The sequence below is a fragment of the Chanodichthys erythropterus genome, chromosome 4 (assembly GCF_024489055.1).
Source record: "Chanodichthys erythropterus isolate Z2021 chromosome 4, ASM2448905v1, whole genome shotgun sequence".
NCBI classification, from domain to species: Eukaryota; Metazoa; Chordata; class Actinopteri; order Cypriniformes; family Xenocyprididae; genus Chanodichthys; species Chanodichthys erythropterus.
In genome coordinates this window covers 13742456-13768966 of record NC_090224.1, presented here as the reverse complement: position 1 = coordinate 13768966, position 26511 = coordinate 13742456, and the positions used below count along the sequence as shown (strand labels likewise).

At 35.2% G+C, this 26511-nt stretch overlaps 2 protein-coding genes across 2 annotated transcripts in view; both read right to left on the bottom strand.

Moving 5' to 3' along the window:
• Positions 1–22298, bottom strand: part of vta1 (vesicle (multivesicular body) trafficking 1) — a 38338-nt gene extending 16040 nt beyond the window's left edge. The window contains exons 1-5 of the mRNA XM_067384170.1: positions 22107–22298; positions 9335–9429; positions 5446–5573; positions 3948–4023; positions 2134–2245 (exon numbers count right to left, since the gene is read on the bottom strand). Coding sequence (XP_067240271.1) covers positions 2134–2245; positions 3948–4023; positions 5446–5573; positions 9335–9429; positions 22107–22197 — 502 coding nt within the window. The 5' untranslated portion in view covers positions 22198–22298. The remainder of the gene's footprint in view (positions 1–2133; positions 2246–3947; positions 4024–5445; positions 5574–9334; positions 9430–22106) is intronic.
• Positions 22299–23829: 1531 nt separating this feature from the next.
• gje1a (gap junction protein epsilon 1a) lies at positions 23830–26134 on the bottom strand. The gene is made up of 3 exons (XM_067383146.1): positions 26096–26134; positions 25806–25988; positions 23830–24231 (listed from the first exon to the last, which is right to left on the bottom strand). Exons 1-3 carry the CDS (start codon positions 26132–26134, stop codon positions 23830–23832), a joined length of 624 nt encoding a protein of 207 aa, XP_067239247.1.
• Positions 26135–26511: the final 377 nt, after the last annotated feature.

The following is a 26511-nucleotide window of genomic DNA, read 5'->3' as shown; positions in this document are numbered from 1 at the left end:
TTTAGTAATGTTGAACAATGTGTGGAGGTACTCACAACATACAACCCACACTAAACTGAGAATGTACCAGAGCTTCGTCCTTTCTACCCTACTTTATGGCTCTGAATGTTGGAGAATGACAGAGAACGACCTTACCAAATTGTCAACCCTCCAATCGAAGAACCTCTGGAGAATTCTGCAAATCTTCTGGCCCAAAACCATCTCTAATCAACCAATACCTGCCCAGTACAAGCAAGACAGTATGGACACCATCATCATGAGAAGGCGGTGGATCCATCAGACCCGTCATCCAGAGGGAACAAGATACCATCACCCAGATTCACCATCTTCTGGACACCAGAGGGTAAACGAAAGAGAGGAAGACCCAAGTTCCCTCTGGAAAGTTTAATGGGAAGACCCATTGAACAGTGGAAGCAGAACTGAAGGCACTGAACTACACCAGGGATATCATTCAGAAGAAATTTAGTTGACTTAACTACAAAAGGTGTTCACAAATGTCTGGATTCATAATATTTCAATTTGCATATTCTAGTTTATAAATATGCTATATCCCAGGCCTATATGTAACTTGAATTCAAACTGCTCAAAACGTGTGTTCTGTCAATCATTCAGTTCTAAAGCAGTGAAGCAGTTTTTACATTCTCCTGGAATCATTCAAATGGAAAAAAAGACAAAAACCACCAGTTCCAAGTAGAATGAAAATTACTTGTTCACACTAGAAAATGCAATTAGCTCTCAACCTGTGCATTTATTATGCAATGAAACTGTAGCAAAATGTGAAGAGGCACTATTAAATAGACACAGAGAACTTGTATCCATCTGATTTATTCTCTCTATTATGGACAAATTTTGAAAACCAGTTTAATGTATGTTTTTTCTGAATTTCCTCCTAGGTGGGATTCTTTCTCATGAATAATACAAAATGTTATAAAAGAAACTAAGAAAGCGATAAAATGCTTTATTTTTATAAACATAACTGTTCTGCTGATTTCATTCACAAAATATTCTAGCTCGGGCTTGCCCCGATGATTGTTTCATTTGGCCCACTTCTTGATGAAGTTGAATAGCCTTGCTATATGCTATTGGCACGGCCGTGGTGTTCTACGTCTGGTGATCATTTATTTAAATAAAGTTTCAAGAGGAAATGGGTTTGGTATTGCTATTGTGTAAACACTTTCTTTAAGAGGATGGAATGACCTTTCCTTTCCAAATGTCCAAATCCAAACCTTTGGCTTGTGTAACTCAATACAAAATGAATGAATTAACCATTCCAATTGTTTTTTTTATAGTGGAACTTATTAAATAATAAGCAATCTATTTGTGTTCTGTGAATTGATTAAATTACTCTAACATCCTTTTTTTGGTTGAATGTAATGTCCTAAACACTGGCTACAGGTCATCCACAATTAAATTAAGAGATGCACAATTATGCTGAAAGGTCAGAAAAAGAGAAATAAAATATTTAGATGTCTTATACACAAATGTATTGAGAAATGAATTGCTGCCACCACAATGCAACTTCCTATTATGGTTTGACATTCTTTTCTTGGTCCTCCTATAAACCCATTTAGGTACTTTTGACATCAAACTACTTTATCTGGCCAGCTGTAATCTGTTTGACTGGCATTGCCAATCTTTTTAAAATCAATTTGTCTAGAAACAACGTTTTGTTTATAAGGTGCTATATTACATTTATTTTCTTTAACATTTTTAAAGACACATTTCAATTCTGACTCTGTGTAACCCTAACTTGACATAATGCTTTAGCCCTTTCCTTCCTAATGACTATCTTGACTGTCAAATAGTTAGGCTACTCAACAGTGAATAATTTTCACACTATTAAAAGGGGTGGCAACCCTGATCCACTATGTGATTGTTAAAATAATGACTACATAAATAGCAGCCTGTGCTGACTTGCAGGGGGAGGGTCATTGGGCGTGTTGGTCATCTCCTGTGTTCTTCACAACTTTGATAAGGCACACAATGTGCTAACATTTACTGACTCCGAAACAACAGACTCACATGGAGAAAGCCACTCAGTAATCGTGAAGGAAAGCCCCCCAGCTGGTGTGTATTTTGTTAAGGGGAGTCACAAGATCATTCTAGGGGAGCAGATGTAGTATCAGCACTTACCATATGCTTCCCCCTCCATTCCAATAGGACCGGGCTGCGGAGTCTCACCATTCTTTAGGCAGTTGTGGATGTAGGCTGCCTTCCACTTAGCATACTTCCTGTGTTGGACGTTCTGGAAAGTAGAGAAAATGGGAAAGTGAAAGAGTGAATCATTAAGATAAGAAATGTTCAAGTAATGAACTTTCTCAGCAAAACAATAGGTGATAAAGGAGCAGATCTGATTTGTTAGGATTTTGGCTGAATGTGACACGGATAACACTTGAGTGATGAATGATTCACTCATGACTATGTTTACGGTACATTCACTTATGAATGTGAGTTTATTTACTGATATGTTCTGCACTGTTGTCAAATAAAGCAGTAGGACATGAGAAGCTCAAGCTCAAAACAAATTATGAAAAAAAAAAAAAAAAAAAAGTCAAATCAGCTATAAACAGTTCTGTTCTCATCCAATAGTGTCAGTGCAGTCAAAACAATAATATCACTGAATTATAAGTAAACTGTTTTCTATTTTAATAAATTTAAAAATGTAATTTATTCCTGTGGTGACAAAGCTGAAGTTTCAGCATCATAACTCCAGTCTTCAGTGTCACATGATCCTTTGAATATGCTGATTTGGTGCTCAAGGAACATTTTTGATTATTATTATCAATATTAATGTATCTGTCACACCACATTAAAGAGTGGCATCAAAACGGTATTTATTGTTTGAATTTCATAATAAAATGGACAGAATTTTAAATCTGAGACTTTTTCGATTTTTTGGATGGGATGTGCTCTACAATGTTCTGTTCATTCATCAGCAGCTGTAAACAGCAAGATCGTTTCTCAGGATATATAACTATATATAAGGACCATTCTATTGCGATGTGACAAACTAATGCAATGCATTCAGCATATTATTCATATAAGAATTGTAATTATTAAATTTGTACAGTATTTTTTTTTTTTTAAAGAATGACTTCAGAGTGTATAGCTTTATTTTCAATGCTCTGAAGTGTGCTCAAACATGTAATTACACCACCAACTCACATCCATTAAAAGGGTTTTACAGACTCTTGAAGCACTTTCACATCTCAACTTCTACTTTTACATACATCAGTACTGGGTCCTCTTAAGTCTAGCACTAAAACAGTTCCCTTTCCTCATGTAATTTAATATGGCACAACTCCTTGTGGCATTGTCAGACAGAAACAGCACAGTAATGGAGGGTGATTCTGAGAGCTCATTGTTGAAACAGTCAGTCCAATGAGCACTCTACAGTAAGGAAAATGTCTGGCCCTTAGGGAGCAAAGAACACTCAATGAAACATTGTCCATCTTCGGACACAGGTCACTTCCCCTCTGTATAAAAGAGACATCTGCGGCCATGGCGACCAGTAGGGATGGTCTAATAGGCACACTGGAAATACACAGATTCAACTGGTGGATTAGCAACACTTTCCAGGCCCAATTTTGCCAAGAATTGGCCTCTCAAAACCTCTGTGTACATTGAGACTGGTGAGGCGTTGTCAGTCCTTGGGCTCACTTTTATAGTTTCCCATTAATTTCCACATTTTCATGTTTTTGTTGCAGTTTTCAGATTTGAACACGAGAACATGGCTCTAATGACGTATTCGATTCCATTAGACGTTTTCACGTTCCACTAAATTAGGCGAGCTTGTGTCTGTGCCATCAGAAACAGGGGGACTGTGTCAAGAAACACATCTCAGGCCCATATTTATGTCCCTTCAACACAAAACTTTGTCATACTAGCCTTGGTGTCAAAATATAGACCTACTCGGCTGACAACGTAGCGGACAAAAAGTGACTCACCTCTTCTGACAACTCGCCAAAGACAGTCAACACATCAAACAGAAGACTTGAGGTGTAGAAGGACTTGATCATATTCCTGTGATCAAAACACAAATTAAACTGTTAACACAGCAATGCTGTCATGCGGTCATTTAAAAATATACAAAGTAACACAAAGTGAAAATAAAGTGGCATTTTGGGGTTATGAAACAACAGTTACCATGGTAAATACACAATACTAACATGAACTAACATGTTAATGAAACCTACGGAAACTGCTCCTGATGAATAGAATGAACATCATATATACCTGCATGCAAATCCTTCCCAACAAACACACAAAGTACCAGTAATTTATTAATACTTTTTGGGACTTACTGACAACATAACTACGATGTCGCATGCTTGTAATTTATTTTGCGCTTTGTTTATAATAAATATACAGCGTTCTCCACCGCATTTTTCGAGTGCAATTGAAGAGTGTGCATTATGATCACAGTACGATTGTATAAAAAGGTGAGAAACTTTATTTCGTAAGTTATGTAACAAGGCATACCGCTCTGGTCACTGTGAGAAAAATCTCATTCCCTCTTTAGAATAAAACTTTTAGGGTTAGGATTATACATTCATGTCCAAGAAAACGTAAAGGAACTTGCTGACAATACTGGCATTGTTTTTCCAGAATGAGAACAAATGTCGTGAACTACAGTACCTTTTATAAGTAAAACCATAAAGTACACAATGATTCACCTTTTGCACTGTTTGAATAAACCCTGAGTATGAATACATCCTGAAAAGTGGCCTCTGGACAGGGAGTGTATGCAAGTCTGACAGCAAGACTGCAAGACTGATCTTCACTCGAAACCTCATCAGCAGGAAGAGGACAAAGAGCTTAAGGGCAAATGAGGCACGAAATGCCAAAGTTTATCCATTTCAGAAGGTATTTTGAGACCTTAGAGGCAATATTGTATCAGCATAAGACTTTGTTTGCAATCCGCATAGAGGTATTTCCTGCACGACTGTTCCTACGTCTACGACAACATCCTGAAGATTATTTCTCTGATATTTTTCTTCTTGGTGAACATTTTACAGAAGTGTACTCAGGTTTATCTACCTACAACAAAACGAACAATCACTTTAAATACCTTGGGTAGTGCCAGTCGGTATGACCTGAGGCCTGACTCCCTGCCAGGTATTCAGCTCCTGGACCCTTTACCAGCATTGCACTGCCTATGACGTCACTGTCCACAACAGCTTCATTATACTGCTGTGACCTGTAACGCAACACCTGGCTAATCCATGCCGTCTCACTCCCAGGCAACCACCCTGTACAGAGCCAGCTTTGTTGCTAATTTTAGCCTTCTACTCACTCGCTATATGTCCATTTGTGACAGTGGGATTATTTTGTGTCATGGTTCGGTGAAAGGAAACTGCAATTAAGGTATGCCCATTTAAAATCCCATGTCTAAACATTCTGGGGACGGAAAGGCCAACTAATCCAACCTGCACCTTGACTTACTTGTGGAAACGTCCTGATCGATCTTCATTATCTGCATAGAGGAACATTTTTATAGCGTAATTCTCAACATGGGCATTGCCAACTATTTCCTGTGAGATGGATTCATTGTCGCTGAGCTCCTTCTTCATCTGAAACACAAAGAACCACTCAAAAGTTAGTTTTCCATGGGCAGCACTGATGCTAATGGTAATACAATCTAAAGTGCTATGCAAATGTGGTCATATTAGCATGTTTTAGCATGAGAAATACTGTAAGGAGTGTTTACGGCACCATTTTCCTGACAGACTTTAGATGATTACTCTCTATAGCTCTGGTTTCCATAGCATGACTTGTTAATTCCTGAGACGCATCAGCCACTTTGATTCCACTCCAGAAGGCTAGTGTAATTAATATTTTGTTGCAAAAGAAGGTCCCTCTGGAGAGTTGCCCACGCGCAATTAGTGGACTCATTCACCCAGCTATTATTATTATTATTATGATCCTTTCAGCAAAACCAGGCAAATGAATTTGTAGCCTCAAAATTCACAGAAAACTGTAAAAACGTAACAGACAATGATATTGCATGGACTAATGTTGGCTCATGCTGTCCTCACTTCTAATAATAGTGAGACAGAAACCAAATCCAAAAATATCCATTTGTTTTCCTGGCCTGAGTTTTCAACAAGACTTGTCTTCATGGGCTTCATCCTTCTCCATGTTGGTACATTGACAATAAATGTGCTCTAGCTTCATTTAAAATAAATTTTATTCTGCGATTACATAAAGACTGTTCTAAAGGTGGTCCTCAAAAATTGCAACATCAAATGGAATTGCAGGTTTCAGCACATTTTTTTAGCCTTAATCCTGATCTCAGCAAACCATGTAGTACATAGACGCCGGTGACCTGGTCTTTTACTTTGGCGTTTGGGTGCTAGCCATTCCAAACCTCTAAGTTTCAGCCAGTCAGGCTCTGCCTTCCTCTCTGTGATGTTACAGTCTGCTAGAGAGCGTCAGGTTTCCTTGTAAAAATCAGTAAAGCAAATACGACTGGTTACATTTCAACAGGTGGAACCTGGGCGCCTGAATGGATACACTGTTCACATTTTAATGAAATTTTTACCTATTCCGTGAAAAAGCACTGTGAAAGCACAGTACATCACTTGTGCTGTATCGCAGAATAATATAAAAACATAAGCCGGAAGGAAGCATGCAAAAACAGTGCAGAGAGTAAAAAAGCGAGATTGGATGTTGTTCTGCACACTAAATCAAAGCCTTGAAACTAGATCTTGTCTCTGCACACCGATTCCGTGGGGTTCACTCAAAATCCCCTTGGAAAAAAAAAAAAGGAACACTGGAGTCATTTTAACAGTTACTAAAAGAAAGCTTGTTCTGTTAAGAAAAATGTAGAAGGTTCTATGTGTTTTTTGGCCAAGAGACTTGCTGATATTTAGAACGAGAGCAAGATATAGGTGAAGTGGACCTTATCACGCAGCTTCTCTGTATAAGTCTATGAGACAAAAAGCAAGCTGCAAAAAGCTATAGATCCTACTTCACACACTAAAATAAATAAATAAATAAAATAGCTGACATACGGGTAATTTAAATAAGTGGTTCAGAACAATTTCCAGTTTAGGCAGCCCATAATTGACCGTACAAAACACATCGGTCAGCACAGATCATGTTTACCTCTGACACAAGTGCACCCATATTTACTGTAGTCTGGGTCATGTTTTCTTTTACCTTGTGTAGTTTTGTTAATCATTTTTCAAGGATGAGGGCATTACAACCTGTCCATTTTATCATTTACCAAATTTGTCTAGAAGTAGCTACTAGCGGACAGATGAATTTGACCTTGAGTTTGACTGGATGTTTCATAAACAAAATATGAGATTTAACTTCCTTTTTTTAACATTATACAAGCCTACTTATCTTGCTATTCAACTATGAACAATTATATATTTAGCTAGATTTTATTATATGCATTTAGCATTGTTTTTTGTTTTGTTTTGTTTTTTCAGAATAGACCTGTGAACCTGTAGGGCTGAGCAAATATAGGTAGAACTCTTTACTGCTCTAGTAATTCAGAAATCCCTTTAAAAAGGCATACATGTGAATTAAACATGGCACAATGGCCTTCAACATCACCACAGTATGCTAATGCCTATCTAGTGCGAGGGATTCATCAATATGCTGATTGAGGACTGTTGGGACACTCCAGGCACAGGATGGTTCTGTCTGGAGAGACAGAGTCATTTACACCTCAATGACACATCTGTACCATTTGCTTCACATGACATATATGCTTTCAACTACATACTATTTATCTACCAGTGTTTTCTAACATGTAACTATGTCATGTTTGGTCTCATCTGACAGCTTATAAACTGAACTGAATGGTAGTGTACAAGTATCCTAATGTACAATCTAAGTATTGCTTAAACATGCATTGAGGAGAATATGCTAATGTACTTCTCTCCCTCTTGATCACCACCCATTTGCCATATCTTTTGGTCTCCTGTCAGTTGGTTTTGGTGTTGGTATTCCACTCATGTATAACAATGCTTTGCTCAGGGTATAAGAAGGAAAGTTAACTGTTGTTCTGGGAGAAAGGCTTTAACCCTGCCACTCCCGCACACTGGTGCGTAACCTCTTAATACAAGAAAGGCTTTTACGGCCTCTTCTGCACAGCAGTGCATTATTTGTTACAAGTAAGTTTTCTATACAGTATGTTGTTCCATTCTACTGTCTGCATATTTAAACATGTAACTTAATAAATAACTTTGCCTGCTTTAAAGGTTTTGAGAATCTTTCCTTTTGTAACTGATAATGTTGAAAGCTAAATTGATTGTAACTTTCATTATCTAAAAGTAAAAAGTAAATTTTCCTATCAGTTCTAAGAAGGACTTTTACCTTTAATGAATAAGAGGTAAAAAATAACAACAACTTTAATGGAGTCAGATTAATTATATTGGAGTCAGATAAATAACTGAATTATGCACATCATCCTTCAACTGCTTTTGGTTTCCGATTATTGGTTCAAAATAGCAGCATAAGCTTCCAGCCTTACAAACCATTTTAGGGTTGAGAACCACTGATATAAATAAAAGTTAAGCTACTTGAACCAGTCTAATTTTATAAAAGCAATCAAAAAGAATGAGGTTGCTTAAGCTCACAACTTATACATAATCTATAAATAGATAATTTAAAAAAAAAGTTGTAAGTTTAATAGATACATGGATTTTTCACTTTATGAAGTATATTTGGTGCACATAATCCCCTAAATGACAGATGGATGATTCCGACCATAATTAAAGAGCAGAGCATCATCTTTTCATTGTATGGTGATAAAAGAGAGTTCACTATAAAGTACACTTCATGCTTTAGACCTTTTGACCGGATGTGCCCACCAGGATCTGGGTCTCCACAGGTTGTTGTTTCCTTTTTCTGTGACATTTAATAAACTGAGCTGAGGCGATAGTAAAAGCGAGCACTGGAGACTGCAGGGTCTCGACGCTTGTCTAATTGGTTCCTGAAATGGCTATAACAGTACCTAGGCATAAAAGCAACGCTACTTTTTTCCTCAGCTTCCTGCTCCCCTTTTGAAGAGACCTATAAATTCAGCCTTTTGAACTGGGATGAGAATACAGTGGCCTTAGTACAAAAGGTCACTCAACACTTTTTGCTAATGCCACACAAAAAACAAAAAAACAAAACCTAAAACCAGTCAAAGTATGAGTGTAAAATCAAAGTTATGTCAATATATCACTATATTGCAAGATGCATAAGGCAGTACAAATGTTTTTTGTTTTTAAATAAAGATCATGTTAGGATTGGGATCACATCAGTAGCATGCTTGATGAGTTTGAGGTAAGCTGTTAATTTAAAAAAAAAAAAAAACTTTGGGACTTACCATTTCCAACTGATCCATTAGTTTCACAAGAAACTTTCGGCACTCTGGAGTTTTGCTATCTAGTTTCATTCCTGTCTGCATGGCATAAAGTCGACCTAGAACACATTGAAAATGAAGAGCATTTTACTTCAATAGTTTAACACCTGAACTGATGTCATGCTGTTATGGCATTTAGTATGCAGTACTAGGGTTGTCACAGTACCAACATTTCAGTAGTCCATACTAATACCAGTAAAATTTCACGGTTCTCTGTACTAATTTCAGTACCTATGGTTAATTCAAAAACTGTTGAATTAAGTACTTTAAAAATTTGTCCCATTTTGTCTCACCCGTTATTACCGTCAATCATTGCAGTTTCAGATTCAATCGTATCATTTAAATATGGTTGTCAATCCAAGAACTTTGCAGCATGAAAAACAAAACTTGTATTCAGATTGTGTCTTATTTGTACATTAAATGTCTCATTTACATTGTGTTTACACTTTGTTAGTTATAATGAAAGGACTTGAACAAAATAAAACTTGAATTTATAGTGATGTTAAGCAGACTCTGACTAACTTACTGGCTACCAGCTCTGATAGGCCATTATGCTCATGTGCTCAACAGATATGATTGTGATTGCAACAATGCTCAACGCTTGTAAAAACATGTAGGTAGAAACCTTTGACGCTCAGAGAGCCCTCAAACAAACATGAATGAGAGCGCTTGAAAGCAGTGTCTATCGACAGGTACCGAATATACCTGGTACTTGGTACTATCGGTTCCACAGAAAGTTTTTTTTTTTTTTGGACACACTGGTATGTCTAAAATATCTAGACACACCTAACTGAATATGTGTTTCTCATGACCTTAAAGCATATGTTAAAATTACTGAAAATTTGTAGAATGCTTCTGTATGAGTTTCTTTACAAAATAATAATAATAATTTTTAGTTGGACCATGACTAAAGTGAAGAAAAAGGCAGCCAGCATGTGTCCAGTATTTTCATGACAGTTCAAGACTGGAAGAGCATTCCAGACTAGCTCATGAATTTGGTTGAGAGAATGCCAAGAGTGTGCAAAGCTGTTATCAATAGAAATGGAAAAAAGGGGAAAATAAAGCACGAGAAGTTTTCAAATGTTTGTCTATACTGTAAGGACAAAATATATTACTGATGCATTTCAAATATCTAAAATAAGTTAAAACTGATACAATAAACAAATAAATACAAATACTTTGCATTTTAATGTAAAGGATTTTGTTACATTTCTGACTTATTTTTTAAACACATTCTCCGCTATCTTCTAATTCCCTTTTCTTGCCAGTAAACTGCATCCTTTGCTGTTATGGATCTTTTGACCACTGGAGTCCAGTTGTCAGTAGTAGTGGTTACAAAAAATGGTTGAGCCCACACATCTGGCAAAAGTTTTCAATGTATTTTACAGGCCATATGTGATGATTACAACAGAATTTTTACAGGCTCTTGCTCTTTTAGTATAATATAAAATAGTGGCACATGGTACTACTGAGTGAAAAACGGTGAAATATGTCCCATGGGCCTTTGATGCACACTGTATTTGTCATTTCTGGACGCACACTTTAAATACCAGAGCTACGACTGTCAGGCAAACAACTCCAAAGGTGCAGATGTCGCTGGTGTAAGAGCAAAAAAGCTACACTTAAATGCAGAGTGAAGTGAATTACCTTCATCTCACACAGGAATAAGGAACATTAACCCGAGGGTCTATTGTAATATTAATGAATGAAATTACAATTCTTGATCAATCAATAGACATTAATAGAAGAAAAGAAAATGTGATCTACAATTTATTCAGCAGAAGTGCAGAATGAAACAGGAAGCAGAGTTCATTCATTAGAATTCATGAAGGATCGTAAACAAGGTATTCATTATGGGGTGCCTGGAAGAAGACAACAATCAATTGCTATTGGACGAGTTCAAAGTCATTAAGTTAAAAGGGAGTGTTAAGAGGGACATTTAGAAAAAAAGGCAGTAAGCTCAGAGCCTTAGGGATATGCTCCACTAATGAAGATAATATCTGGTCCCACCCACACTTTCACCAATTTAAAATCTCACCTAGGTGAACCTATGCTGTCCCAAAGGAAATTAAAAAGATGAGGGCTTACAAAGTATTCGCAGCTTGCTATCGCATTTATGTGATGAAGAGGGATGAAATGATCCCCTCATGGCCAAACATGAGCCAAAATCTTCTTGCACTAAATATTACGATACATCTGTGTGGACCTCTTACTTAATGTGACAAAACTAAATGTCACTAGTCAGAAAACTAATGAAATTAACTTTCCAATTTGTCCTGAAAATGGTATATATTTATTAAAAAAAAAAAAAAAAAATCTTTTACAAATGGAAATACTAAGGTAAAAGAGAAATATAAAAATGGAGAAAATGCATATAAATAAATGTTGTACAAGAATAATATTAGGCAACGTTTTATATAAATATTTATAAAAAAAAAAAAAATAACTTTTGGCACTGGAGTTTTGCTATCTAGTTTCATTCCCATCTGCATGGCATAAAGTTGACCTAGAAACACATTAACAATAAGAAGAGCATTTTACTTTAAATGTTTAACACCTAATCTGTTTGTCATATTGGCATGGCATTTAGTATGCAGTACTACGGTTTTCATGGTACCAAAATTTCAGTAGTCAGTACTAATACCAGGGCTATCAAACGATTAATCGTGATTAATCGCATACAAAATAAAAGTTTGAGTTTGCCTAATATATGTGGGTGCACTGTGTGTAATTATTATATATAAATACACACAAATTAATGTATATATTTAAGAGAAATGTTATTTATGTACAAAATATTTTTATTTATATATATATATATATATATATATATATATATATATATATATATATATATATATATATATATATATATATATAAATTATATAAAAATATAAATAAATACATATACTTGTAAATATTTCTCAAATATATAACATGAATGTGTTTGTATTTATATATACATAATAATTACACACAGTACTCCCACATATATTAGACAAACTCAAACTTTTATTTTGTATGCGATTAATCGCGATTAATCGTTTGACAGCCCTAACTAATACCAGTAAAATTTCATGGTTTTTTGGTACCAATTTCAGCAAACACACAGCACAAATGTTTGTATTTTTTACAGAAATATACAGTAAAAAAGGCAACAGTAAAAACATGTTAATTAGTTAATTAAGTTACCTTACAGTCCTTAACATATGCGGTGAAAAACTGTAAATGGTTTAACATCACAATGTAATTTTACTGAGAAAAGTTTACTGTTTATTGTAAAAACTACGAATTAGCATACATTTATGGTAAAAAAAAAATAAAAATAAATAAATATATATATATAGTAAAAGGACTCTCATAAGTCCCTCCTTTACATAGCATATATGCTTACATTTTTTTTTATGAATAATTTTGTTTCAATATATTATTGTATTTTGTGTTGCATTTTATGTTATTTAGTTAATATTTATTGCATTATTTTAGTGTCATGTATGTTACCTTGATGGTGTTTTGTCTGTGTGAATGACCCTGTGCACCGTTTATATACGAGTATTGACCATATTTTACGAACAGGCTGCTTATAATGAACTGTAATTCATCTTGTAGCTTTCTATTGTGCCAACTACATTATTGTGGTGGTTATTATCAGTACATTTTAAGGTAAAAAGGCAGATTTTGGTAGTTAATGTAGGTATATTATTAGACATTATAACTTAATGAAACGCAGATATAAATTGTAAAATATACAGGCATCCTGTAACTGGAACATTGACAGTAAATTTTACAGTGTAGAAAGGATATTTTTTATATGTAAGGAAGTGAATCAAATTCAGTGAAATACTTTAGACTTCTAGACATTTGTTGTAAACACACTGTGAAAAAGGTCGGAAACATTTTCTCTATATTACAGCGTTTTAGCAATACAAAACTATCCAAACAAAATAACCAATTCCACATGCTTCGCTGAAGTGACATTCATCAAGTCGAGACGGGACTTTGAATGACACTTTGTGTGCTAGGCAAACCTTGAAATCAGTCATCTAATTCCGATTTTAAACACATTAGCCAGTAAAACACAGTGAACTGGCAATTACAACTTCCTGAGGAAACAAGGAAAAGCAAATACACCCAAGCTGTGAGTGCTCAAGCCAGGGCAAATACATGTTAGTCCTTATAAAGGTGTCTGTAAGCTGCCGGCTAGATCTGTGCTCTCTGCCGAGAGATTCAAATTTAATGCTTTTTCAAGTGATAAAGGAAATGTATTTCTTGAGAGAGAAAATACTATGCATACCATACCTGAAACTGAAATGAGTTTAAACGGCTTAGACTGCTATTAAATGCTAAAATTTTGTTTCAAACAAGAGGCCTATTAGCATCTAATGAGTCATGTAGGATACCTTAGTTAAAATAAGTATAGTTAAGTTAGCAAGCATAGTATGTTTGAATAAGTTTGGTTAAATAAACAGAGAAATGGAGAGAGAAAGCAACATTCATTCAAGACAAAATACAAGCAAAACCACTTGTGTTATGAATATGGAAAGGCCATGAAAGACACAAATATATAAGTCATATCACCAAAATACATCAAAATAACAAAGTAAAATAAAACTATAAAAACATATAGGGTAAAGTCATTGATTTATAAGCTAAGAATCTGGAGATACATAATATTTCATCCTTGTTGTATTATCATTAAGTACAAAAACCATTGAAAGTCATAATTACATTATTATAGGGTTTTTTTTGTCTTGTTTTGTGGTCTCAAAACAAACTTTGTTACTTTCTCATAATCTCAACTAAATTTCTCATAAGAAACAAACGGCATGTCTCATCATTTGTGCTAAAATAACTATTAAAGTCAAAGTGAATTTGCTCATTCATTATGCAGCAGTAAATATACTGTGCTTAGGAATGGATTTTGTAAAAAAAAAAAAAAAGAAAGAAGAGAAAACAACTTTTAAGTTGACAAATTAACTTTTGTGAAATTGCAATCTACAAAAACAAACAAAAAAAAAAAAAACAATGTCTGGTTTCTGTAAACAGGACATTTAGAATCACACTAAAATTATGCAAGGCTTCTTTATTCCACTCCATTTTGGGATTTGGGAGAAGACAGGTTTAAATGGTTATCAGTTCGATAACCCTGAATGAACAAAATAACTGGGGGTTCAGTAGATTGATAGCAGCTGAAAAAAAGCTCATACAGTATTTGATATATTTTTGTCAAGTACTTCCTGTCTTTGTTTCTTTAAGAACAGTCCATTTCCTCTTCCATGAGGCCCAATTTGCAGAGATCTGATGTCTATCGGAATAGATCATAGCATACTGTCACAAAGTCCTCCTTTGTAACTATATTACGCCCATACTGCGCAACACTGAGGCCATTCACAGTTGTAAAACAAGAAAATATATTAAAAAAAAAAAAAACAATTATTTGCCACTCCTTATTTTTACTTTTTAATGAAAGTAAGTGAAATAAGGAGTGTGAATAAATGTTCGAATAGTGTTTTTATATAAAGATGTCACAAAGCATCAAGTGACTCAAAACAACTCTGGAGATGTTGTCATTTAAACCTAATTCAGACATTTTTAAGTGGCCTAAATGTAAATTCATACAGAAATACACAATTTTTCTTCTTACTGGTCATATGATTAGGCTACTTGCATGTGCCTGTGCTAAACCCCAGATTGCACCCATTAAATGTGCACTGCACAACAAAGCATACTGCAATATCTCAGATGCTCATTATGGCCGAGTAAGCATCAACGCAAGCTTGACGTTTGACAGACGAAAGACAGCGTGACTCTTCAGTTGAGGACATGCCCGAGTATTTCACTGACATCTGCAGTAAGAACTGAATTGTATATTCAGGAATGTCAGCCCGCGCACTCCGCTTTCCCTACTACAAGGATGTTATTATGTAGCTGCTGCTCAGTCTGAAGACTGGATAAGGTCCAGCAAGAAGGAAGGAAAACAATGTCAAAGAGGGCCTTTTCCATAGGTTTACAGCATGGTGCCAATCAGAGAACTGGAGCTCTGTCAAAGAGACAGAAGCCAGAGCAGAACCGCATCAGAAGAGCATTCTGCTTCAAAAACCACACACTACTGAAGACTGCCTCACATTAATCTGGCACCGAGCACATGGCTGTTGCACATTTTGATGTCTTCATAGAAAACATCAATCCTTATAATAAAAAAAAATAAATAAAAAAAAAAGTTTTTTATGTGTGATAAAATAAGAGCAGGGGGGAAGGGGAAAAAAAAAAAAAAAAAAATCACTAATTGTGATTCACTTCCAAGCCAAGAATATTTAAACTTTTAGGATAATGAAGAAAAATAAGATAACAGACTGCTAGATCATCAGCATCTAGTTATTTAACAGACCATGATCATCTGCTATTTTAAAACTCTGAGTATAAGCAAACAACAGATAAAGTCTCAAGTAAAAGGGTCCAGTAAGCTAATAACAGAAACAATTCCAGCAAGGCCTGATTCCCTCACTTAAATGTCAATGCTGACCTCCAGTGGCACACTATATTCACCCTCTCAAGAAAATGCTTATTTAGAATTAATAGGAAAATCTCTAAGTACAACTTGACTTTAAACAACTTTCAGAATCAGAAACCTCTTTCTATGTTCTCAAACACTACATTAGCCATTCACAAATGAAACTGACTACACTGTAAAAAAAAAAAAAAAAAAAAGAAAAAGAAAAGAAAAAAAGAATGCTTGTTTTTACTTAAAGTAAGTTACCTGGTTGCCTTAAAAATTTGAGTTAATACAATTAAGGCGATCAGTTTAATCAACAGAAACTCAAAATATGATGTTGTCTGAACCACATTAATTATTTAAGTTGATCTGACAAAAGAAAAAATGTTGTGATAAAATCATGAAAATATTTGTTTACAAGAGTTTAAAAATACACTGACATACATTGTTTTAAAACGTACACTTAAATGTCAACAGTGTTTCACACTATGAACTGGTAAAAACATCGCAATTACACACAAAGCAACCGATCTGCTCAGAATACACACAGCCTAAAACATATGAAAATATATGAATTGAGATGATGACTTTATAAAGATAGTTCTGGCACACTTTTCTATAATTTCTCCATCAGTAGTCTTAGACATACCATTCAACTGGAGTTAAGATTATTTTTTTGTTTTTGAAAGAAGTCTCTTGTGCTCAGAGAGGCCTAATCATTTGATCAAAAATACAGTGATGGGATAGTTCACCCAAAAATGAAAATTCTGTCATCATTTACATTTAAAGTTTCCTTTTTCTGTTGAACTAAAAAGATGATATTTTGAAGAATGTCGTTAACCAGACTGTAGCCGTTAACATCTATAGTAGGAAAAAAATACCACGGAAGTCAATGGCTACCATCCACTGTCTAGTGGAACAACATTCTTCAAAATATCTTCTTTTGTGTTCAACAGAAGAAAGAAACTCACACAGGTTTGGAACAACATGAGGCTGAGTAAGTGATGACAAAAAATTCATTTTTTGGGTGAACTATCCCTTTAATATTATTAATATCAGTAATATCACAGAAAAATTACAATAATTTAAAACAAGATGTTTTTGACTGACATACATGTTAAAATGTAATTTATTCCTGTTATGGTGAATCATTACTCCAGTTTTCAGTGTCACATGATCCATCAGAAATCATTCTAATATGCTGATTTGGTGCTCAAGAAACAATCATTATTTAATGTTAAAAACAACTATGCTGCTTAATATTAATGTAAAATGGGATCCATTTTTTTGCCTGGATTGTTTGATATAGATATATATATATATATATATATGCATGTTAAATAAATCTTCTGCAACATCACACATGTCTTTGCTGTATCTCTTGATCAATTTAATGCATCCTAGCTAAATAAAAGTATTAATTGTTTCCAAAAAAAAAAAAAAAAAAAAAAAAAACTTTTGAATGGTAGTGAATCTGCAGAAGGAATCACTCATTTCAAAGGTCTAGATAGTATGGTTGTCACGATACCATAAAAATGTCTTACGATACTATACCAGCTGAAGTATCACGATACCAAGTAGTATCGCGATACCATGCAGTATACAAAATGAACCAAACTTTCATAAAAAACATGAAAACAGACCAGATTTTTCTCTGAATAGCCTACTTCATTAATGAGAATGAATAACAGGCTTTTATTACCAATCAAATGAATCATTGTAAACAAAATTCATCTTAGCACTGCACAGAAGCTGTATGAACTGACATTACGATGTAACATTTATGCATTTACACTTCAATTACAATTGCATAAATAATGTTATGATATTAATGTTTCAAATATAAAATTTGAATATAGAAATAAAAATGTTGGCGGAAAAAAATGATAGAATAGACCTACTTTTAGATGGGAGACTAAAGTCGCCAGTAGGTGGCAGCAAGTGTTAATGATCAAGTCAATGAATCATTCAACCGATTCGTTCAAAACGGCTGATTCATTCAGGAACGAAGCAAATGACTTTCTTAATGAATGGATTAGTGAGTCAGTGACTCGCCCAATTTGTTCAAAAACAGATTCATTTAGAAACGAAACAAAAACAGCGCTCTTGCTCGTGTCACGAACTATCAGGAGCATTTTTGCCAGCCTATCTTGAAATATCTAACCCTGACTGGAGAGCAGTAGGCTATGTAGCCTATATTAAAACATATAATACATTTATAATTAAAAAATCACGATTGGTATGATTGATAAGAACCGAGAGCAAACCAGCTATAACTTATTGATGAATGGAATTGCATTTGTCTGAATCGTGTTTGTCGTGTTTCTAGAAACAAACTATTTAATCTTTTCCAGAAGTGGCCAAATGAGCAACGGAAAACTGCGAGAATTCAGTCTTATATAAAGATTTTATGATGTTAATTAAGTGAATTTCAGACCCTTCCTTCAGATTAAATGACAACAACAACGTGCAAGCGCAACTTTATGTCATTGCAAAATTAACTGAAGCATCAGGAAACAATAAGGCGCTAATTCTACAGAGCATTTACTACACAGGGCACAGCAGACAGTCAACGGCAGTCTCTTGTAATGTTTTTGCAGGCATGCATGTTCAATTGAAGTGTACCTGCCGCACATACAACATTCCTTACGGTACTGACGATACTACCGTTTAAAAAATACAATGGCATCGCCAGTATTTTGAAGCTTTAGTATCGCGATACTACCGTAGTACCGGTACACCGTGCAACCCTACTAGATAGATGCCAGCTATAACACAGAAACAAACTAAAGTCAAAAAATTGTGACAAAGCAGTTCCAAAACAGATTTATACTGAACTTCTCAACAGTATTTGCCCCTGAAACATCATGATGGCATTAATCTGGAGCCTTAAACGTAGTCTTTGTGAGAGTAATTGGACTGCCTTTCTCCTTCAGAGTTCAGAAACAGCCTAACAAAGAAGAGAGATTATGTCTAACATTTTCTTAAAGTTGCCCCTTAGCCTTCATGGATTGCTCAGGTCATAAAACAAATATGAAGTTTGACATTTAGACTCAGCAAGAAAGAACCCAATATCTCACGACACAGAAATGGAAAATTGTAGGAGCAGTAGGAGGTCTCCCATTGATGAGGTTAGACTCCAAGTATACTGATTGCAGTCTACCGGAAAATGGTTGCCATGACAGTAAGAAAGTAAGGCAAAAAAAGGTATAAGGTATAGCGTGCAACTATTATCGTGGTCATGTTAACATTTGGTAACCTTCCAGGAGCATCCACTCAACTTATTAAATGTTAATGAATTCTTAACTCTCAGGCTAGTTGGCATACACATAACAATGTATTCCTTTCAGTCATAATATACTCCTGTGAACATCAAATAACACTACTATTCATGACCAAAGACTTTCCCTTACTACAGGGGTAGGCAAGTTCGGTCCTAGAGAGCCGCTGTCCTGCAGAGTTTAGCTCCAACCCTGAAAAAAACCTGCCTTTAGCCTTAGTAATCCCGAAGAGCTTGATTAGCTTGTTCAGGTGTATTTGATTAAGGTTGGAGCTAAACTCTGCAGGACAGCGGCTCTCTAGGACTGAACTTGCCTATCCCAGCCTTAGTAGGATGCCAATAAAAAAAAAAAAAATTTAAAAATAAAGAAGGCTGTGTGTAGGGTTGGGCATTGTTTGAATTTTAACGATTCTGAAACTGTAATCAAATGTCAAATAAAACTGCACTTTATAAATAAGATAACAAATAGCAAAAAAATATTCAGTCAAGAATCGCGACTGAATGTTCTCTTTGTCTTTTGATGTTTGATTAATGTTACAGAGACGGCAGCAGGAATATTAGGCTGCTGTCACTTTAAGAGCTGCATGGATCCAATATACTGTTATGCATTTTCTTTGTCAACTGTTTACGTTCACTAGACATAACTGACTGTGTTTGAGGATATTTTTACATTTATATGTGTATTTGTCCGTTCAAGTGCAAAAAGACACACAAGAAAACTCTGTTCTGTATTGCGCACTATTCAGTATGAGAGGAGGCTTTCTGTGTGCACATTTTGGATGTGTCTGCACACAGAGAAGAAGACAAGTCTTCTTGCGCTTGAATGGTTTAAAGTCATATTAAAATGCATACAAATGAATCAATAATCAAAATTAATTTTATAGCAAGTATCCGATTCCTGGACTTAATATCGCGTATCAATATCGCGTTCATTATCGCAGATGAATCGCCTTCGATAATGAACGCCATATTGCGTAGCTTGTCAGTGAACTATGGCTCTGTCTATTAAATGCCGCTCCATTTGAAAGCAGGTGATGGCGATTTAGCGGTAATCAGGGAACCGGCTTTACTGACGAAATGCGCGTGACAATCGCATGCGATATATCGCCCAGCCCTAATACAAAGTTTAACAGATCAATAGTTAAAATCCAAAAAAATGGTTGTCATGAATGTTTGATTGACATAATTTTATATATATATATATATATATATATATATATATATATATATATATTTTAACATTTGCAAGGTACTTATCTGTTCATCATTGTGTTATAATTATCAGAGTTACATAATAAATACTTGTGTATAAAATATATACAAAATATATGCTTTTTCAAAGTTTCATAACTGGTAAACATAACTGGGGACAAATAATACAAACAATTAAAACCTGGAATATCAGCAAAGACCACCAGATAACCATTTTATAATTCATTCAACACAAGCTGACTGTAAAACACAGAACCTATACATTGTGCCATGGCGTAAAATAAAATGAGTCATGTCCAATCGACCTCACACTACACTCTGCAACCATCAGGCTAAACTTATGCTATTGTTGTGAAATATCGGACACTGTGAACTGTGAACATTATCAAACATGTTACAATGTCCCTTGAGTACATACCCCATTTTTTAGGAAGCATACAAAACATGCACACTAAATAATAGCTGTTCAATTATAACAGTATTATCGAGTTGTTCTGTATTCCCCAGAACTTCACATTCTGCTGAAATGCAATCTGGCTTCTTTCAACTGCAATGGCCATAATAATCACAGTTACCATTATCATACCACAATAATTTGCAATAGCTACATCCAACAGAACTACTTCACTGCAGAGTTTTATGACATCACTAGAAGCATATGGCTACAAAATATGCATGTGTCATGCACCACATGACGTGAGCCCAGACCAAATGACTTACAGGATAATGGGTAAGAGGGGACCATCTAGAGGCTCGAGGCCTGCAGATGGTCCCTGGGGCCCCTGAGTGTCCGGGCTGGTCACCTTCCTGTGACGTAAAGGGTCATAATTCATCTATGTCACACTAAAAAGTCTGTACAAACCTTTTACAGTATTGCTAAAAATAAATGTACATGCAAAGTCTGACACACCTACACCTAGATGATGATTCATCTCTGTACCAAAGTCCTTCAAAAGATCTTAAAAAAGCCTTTATGACACTGATACCCTCCCTATGCAGAATGAAAAGATTGTGTCATTATAATGAGTTCTGAACAAAATACATTCAGAAATATACTGTAAGCGGGATTGTGGAAAATTTTCCCTAGTAGGTTCACATTCCATCCCAACACACCTCAATATGGACGGACAAGGAACTTGTTTTTCCAGCACTGCGTGGTGAGAATAGCAGCTGTCAGTATCCCTTAGGCTACATGATTCAGCACATATCTGACCACTTTTTAACATGCCACAAAGAAACAAACTGAATTGGATGCTTATTGAATGACTACCTCTCAACTACACACCTCAGAACAGCGTTAAATTAAATCTAGCACATGAAAGTCTGTGATGTAGTCGTGATGCAGTGAAGTTTCAGCCAAACCTCTCAAAACAAACCAGTTAGCCAGTCCTGCTACATTTGTAGCTAAATTTCCATCGCTAAGACTGCGTTTGTGGAGAACTACAACTGGGAAATCTACAATCCAGCTGGGAAATCTTATAAATATTCTATACTATTAGGCAGTTTAAAATAAATGTTTACTCAAAAAAAGCTGATGTTAGTTAGCTTAGCAAAGAAACTTAAGCTAACTTCCACAACAGACTATTTTAAATACAACATTTCGAACTACTATGTGAAAAAAAAAAAGAGTGATCAAAAGCATTTTATTCGAATTATACTGGGATAATCTGAATTTATGAACATTTAATAAACCAATGAGAGGGGAGGGGCTGCTATATGACAAGCTAACAAAATATTTTTACAAGCTTACAATAATAAGCGACCACCGGTTCTCTTTTCTCGTGTTCCTGTGCTGTTCTTAAATGGTGCTGGATCGCTTTCAGCTGCGGTGGGAGAGCCATCCTGAAGAGAAGTCACTATTACAAACTTCTACAACAGCCGAAAAATGGCCAATAACAACAAAGATGACAAGCGCTCGCGAAGGAGCTGCTTCCGCGTCTTCGCGTGAACGCGCAACCACGCCTTTACTGACCTCCACAGGCGAGGAGTAGGAAGTGACCGAAACAAATCAGCGATTATTTTTATTTTGCATTTAAAAAAAAAAAAACACATATGGACTAATATACAAATAAATATGTAAAAAGTTTTATTTAGTGATCATATAATTTAAGGTGTAATTTGTCATACTATATTACTTATTTTTTGTTTTAATTAATTATAGGCTATATTACATGAATAAAAAATCAAAAATGTTTTGTTCTTCTGTCCTTATGCTATTTATTTACATTAATAAAGTTATAATAATCAGCAGTTTAGCTTTTTATGTTTTCCACTCATAATACAGGTATGTGTAAATATCAGTGATATGGTATGGTCGGTGACAAAAAAAAAAAAAAGAGCGACAACTATTTTAAACATTTTTACTTGATTGAAACTTCACAAACATTTTGAAAGCATAGTATCAGACAGAGTCCTGTAAATTCACAAGCAGTTCTGTTTATTCTGACTATGAGTTACTTAACACTAAATATTTCCCTAGACTGATAATACATTATGGCAGTCATAATATATGCACCAATTATGTTACCCATATGAAGATCTTCATGCATAATCATATCATAAATCCCATAGACACTGGTGATCAAAAAAAAAAAAATAATAATAAAATGATAATAATAATATAAATGATGAACTCTCTAAACATAACACAAAAGCTATTACTCCAACAGCTGTGGTGTTGAAACAGTGGGAAGGCAACTGTGAGAAGATCTGCAGGCCAGACCTGCTGTCAGATGTTTCTATAATGCATAAATCATGTTCTTATAGTAAATAGTTACCTGCTGACACAAAATACATTTCACAGTATGCCATTTTGTACCTGAGATGAAACACTTAGCTGAGAATAATAACAAAAGTTGGATGGATGCCTGATGAAATGTACAGATACAAATACTACAAACACACAAGATAATTCTCAAATGGACTCAAAACTATATGGAAATCAACACCATGATGAATATACTATAAATACTAAGTTGTGCAGTACCACTGACCAATCAAAAATGTTTTTAGAAATTAATGCTATGTTGCATGAACTTATTCTTCCTTATTCCCTTTTAAGAATGAATGAACCATTGTTGAAAAATCAAAGAATATTTGTCAAAATAGTACCTGCAATCTGTGTAGTATTTTAATATAAAGTATAACTCTAAATATGAAAATAATATTGCAGAGAATAATTACTTACTAAAGAAAAAAAATATATATATATAAGTTTCCCCTGCTAGACAAGCAACTTATTTAGTCTTATAACTAAAAATATTAAGAGTCCCTTGTCATTAATTAGGCTTGTTTTTTTTTCCAATAAATTATATAATAAATTATAATATAAATGATATAATAATAAATCGTCTAGTTAAAAACATGTCTTTCTGTATCTACCATCAGAAAGTCCAGAGGTATGTGGGTTTATGTCCTGTCTGTCATTCAGAGACCCATAGAAGACATAAAAACAAACATTGTTTTCTAAATTCTCAAGACACTGGCCGGTTTAAATAGCCAAGTCTTCGGAACAGAATCTCAAAAATCTCAGCGATACAGAGGAGTATGGTGATGATGGTAAAGGTGTACATCGCACTGAGGAAGATAGTCTTCTCGAAGTGTTCGGGGACCATACACTTCGAGATGTTGAAGATCTTCGCGAGGGCACTGGCATCGCACATATAAATAGGATCAACCAGGAACCCAAAGAGGTGGCTCTGAAGCCAAAATGCTAAGACTTCCAGAATTATTCTCAACAGGACAGAGATGATGTAGAAGACTGTGGACATCGGTCGCTGAAGGATCTCCTCCTGGTCTATATTTTTACAGGCGGCATAAAGATGGAACACAGCTCCAGGTACCAAGACAGAGACTAGCTGCAACGCCCAGAATACCTACAAAAAAATAACATTTTATGTTACTTTGCTGTCTTTAAAAATGTCATGAAATGGAAGTTTTGAGGTATATCTGAGTACAGCAGCTTCTCAAACAAGACAATGTAGGGCGAGACTTAAAGGGTTAGTTCACCCAAAAATGAAAATTCTGTCATTTATTACTCACCCTCATGCCGTTCCACACCCGTAAAACGTTAAGATATTTTAGTTGAAATCTGATAGCTCCATGAGGCCTCAATAGGGAGCAATGGACACTTCCTCTCTCAAGATCCATAAAGGTACTAAAAACATATTTTAAATCAGTTCATGTGAGTACAGTGGTTCAATATTAATATTATAAAGCGACGAGAATATTTTTTGGAGAGCCAAAAAAACCCCAAAATAACGACTTATTTAGTGATGGCTGATTTCAAAACACTGCTTCATGAAGCATCGGAGCATAATGAATCAGTGTATCGAATCTGCTGTTCTGAGTGCCAAAGTCACGTGATTTCAGCCGTTGGCAGTTTGACACGCGATCTGAATCATGATTCGATACACTGATTCATTATGCTCCGATGCTTCCTGAAGCAGTGTTTTGAAATCGGTCATCACTAAATAAGTCGTTATTTTGTTTTTTTGGCGCTCCAAAAATATTCTCCTCGCTTTATAATATTAATATTGAACCACTGTACTCACATAAACTGATTTAAATATGTTTTTAGTACCTTTATGGATCTTGAGAGAGGAAGTGTCCATTGCTCCCTATGGAGGCCTCACGGAAGCTATCTGATTTCAACTAAAATATCTTAATTTGTGTTCGGAAGATTAACGAAGGTTTTATCGGTGTGGAACGGCATGAGGGTGAGTAATTAATGACAAAATTTTCATTTTCGGGTGAACTAACCCTTTAATATTTTCCATCAGGAATTGATTGGATTGTTATGGTTTGCTATTGCTGTCATGTCATGTGAGTAACAGGTTGTCCCGCCCTCGTGCCAGTAAACACATCATCAGAGAAGAGAAGGGATGTCGCTACAAGAAGGAGGGGAAGTTATTTTAATTAAAGATTATAAATGAATTAAAGAAAAAAATAATGATGTGCACAAATAAATCATTTATAATAAATACTCAAATATATTCCATAAAAAAATAAGAATTGTTTCAATGATTTCATGGTGATTTGAAGCTTGTTTTTGTCATTTTTGCCCTCTGATATGTTTTTTTTTTTTTTTAAGTTTCCAGCAAAAAATGTAAAGAGATTATAAGTCATAATACATTTTCACTATCAGCTTCTCATATTCACTGAAATACAGTTGAGTTTTACATCCAGGTTTTGATTATCTGCTTCCTGAAATAGTATTAAGACATAGTAGAAAAGAGTAGTAAACTTCATGCAGTGGAAATGACAGATTAAGTTAAATAAGTTCCAAATCTTACAGTTACATGGCTTGATCAGCAAAAGCTGTTTGAGTTTCCCAGAATTAATCTTTTTTCTTTCTTTCTTTCTTACTACTTCCATACATCCATGGTCACTTTTGGTTCTCATTTCACACATATTTTGATTTAGATCATTGATCCATATACACTTTTACCTGAGGTGTTATAGGCCTGAACTGGTTGTAACAGTAAAGGTTTAATTCCCTTTTGTCCGGATCACAGCTGAAGTGGAGGGCCTCATTGCCATAGACGGCGAATCCAAGGACTCCAAGGAAAAACGTACGCACAGAGCCGAAAAACAGCGTGTGGAACTGGCCTATCACCGTCGGAGGCCTGAGCTGAAAGATGCAAAGAGACCTTAACACACATTCACTAAAACCATTTTCAAACACAATATATCTCTAGTTTTGCATACAAGGTAACATTTTTTAGACTGCATACTTACACATCCTTCATAAAAGTTTTTGATGTAGTTTAAAGACATAATTTGGCTTCACAGCTCTGCAGCATTCTATGGTTGCTTGTCACCATCATTGCCAGTCTTCTGGCCTCGGGCAGAGGCAGATAGCAATTCTGAACCTTAAAATGACCTTTCGCTTTAGAAACCCCTTGTCAGTGCAGTCTCTTTTACCCACAGTGCCTTCATCAATTTACTCACTCAGTGCAAAAAAACAAACAAAAAAACAAAAAAAGGAACCTGACAAAGGCCACGGGACATGTGGTCAGCCCATAGGCTAATCCCTATTCAACTATGTCAGCGAAAAAACAACTCTTGTATCTCACAATAGAGCAGGGCAAACCTGACAATTGCAACAAAATGCAATTGTATCACTGAGCAGATCACAATGGAAAACAACAATT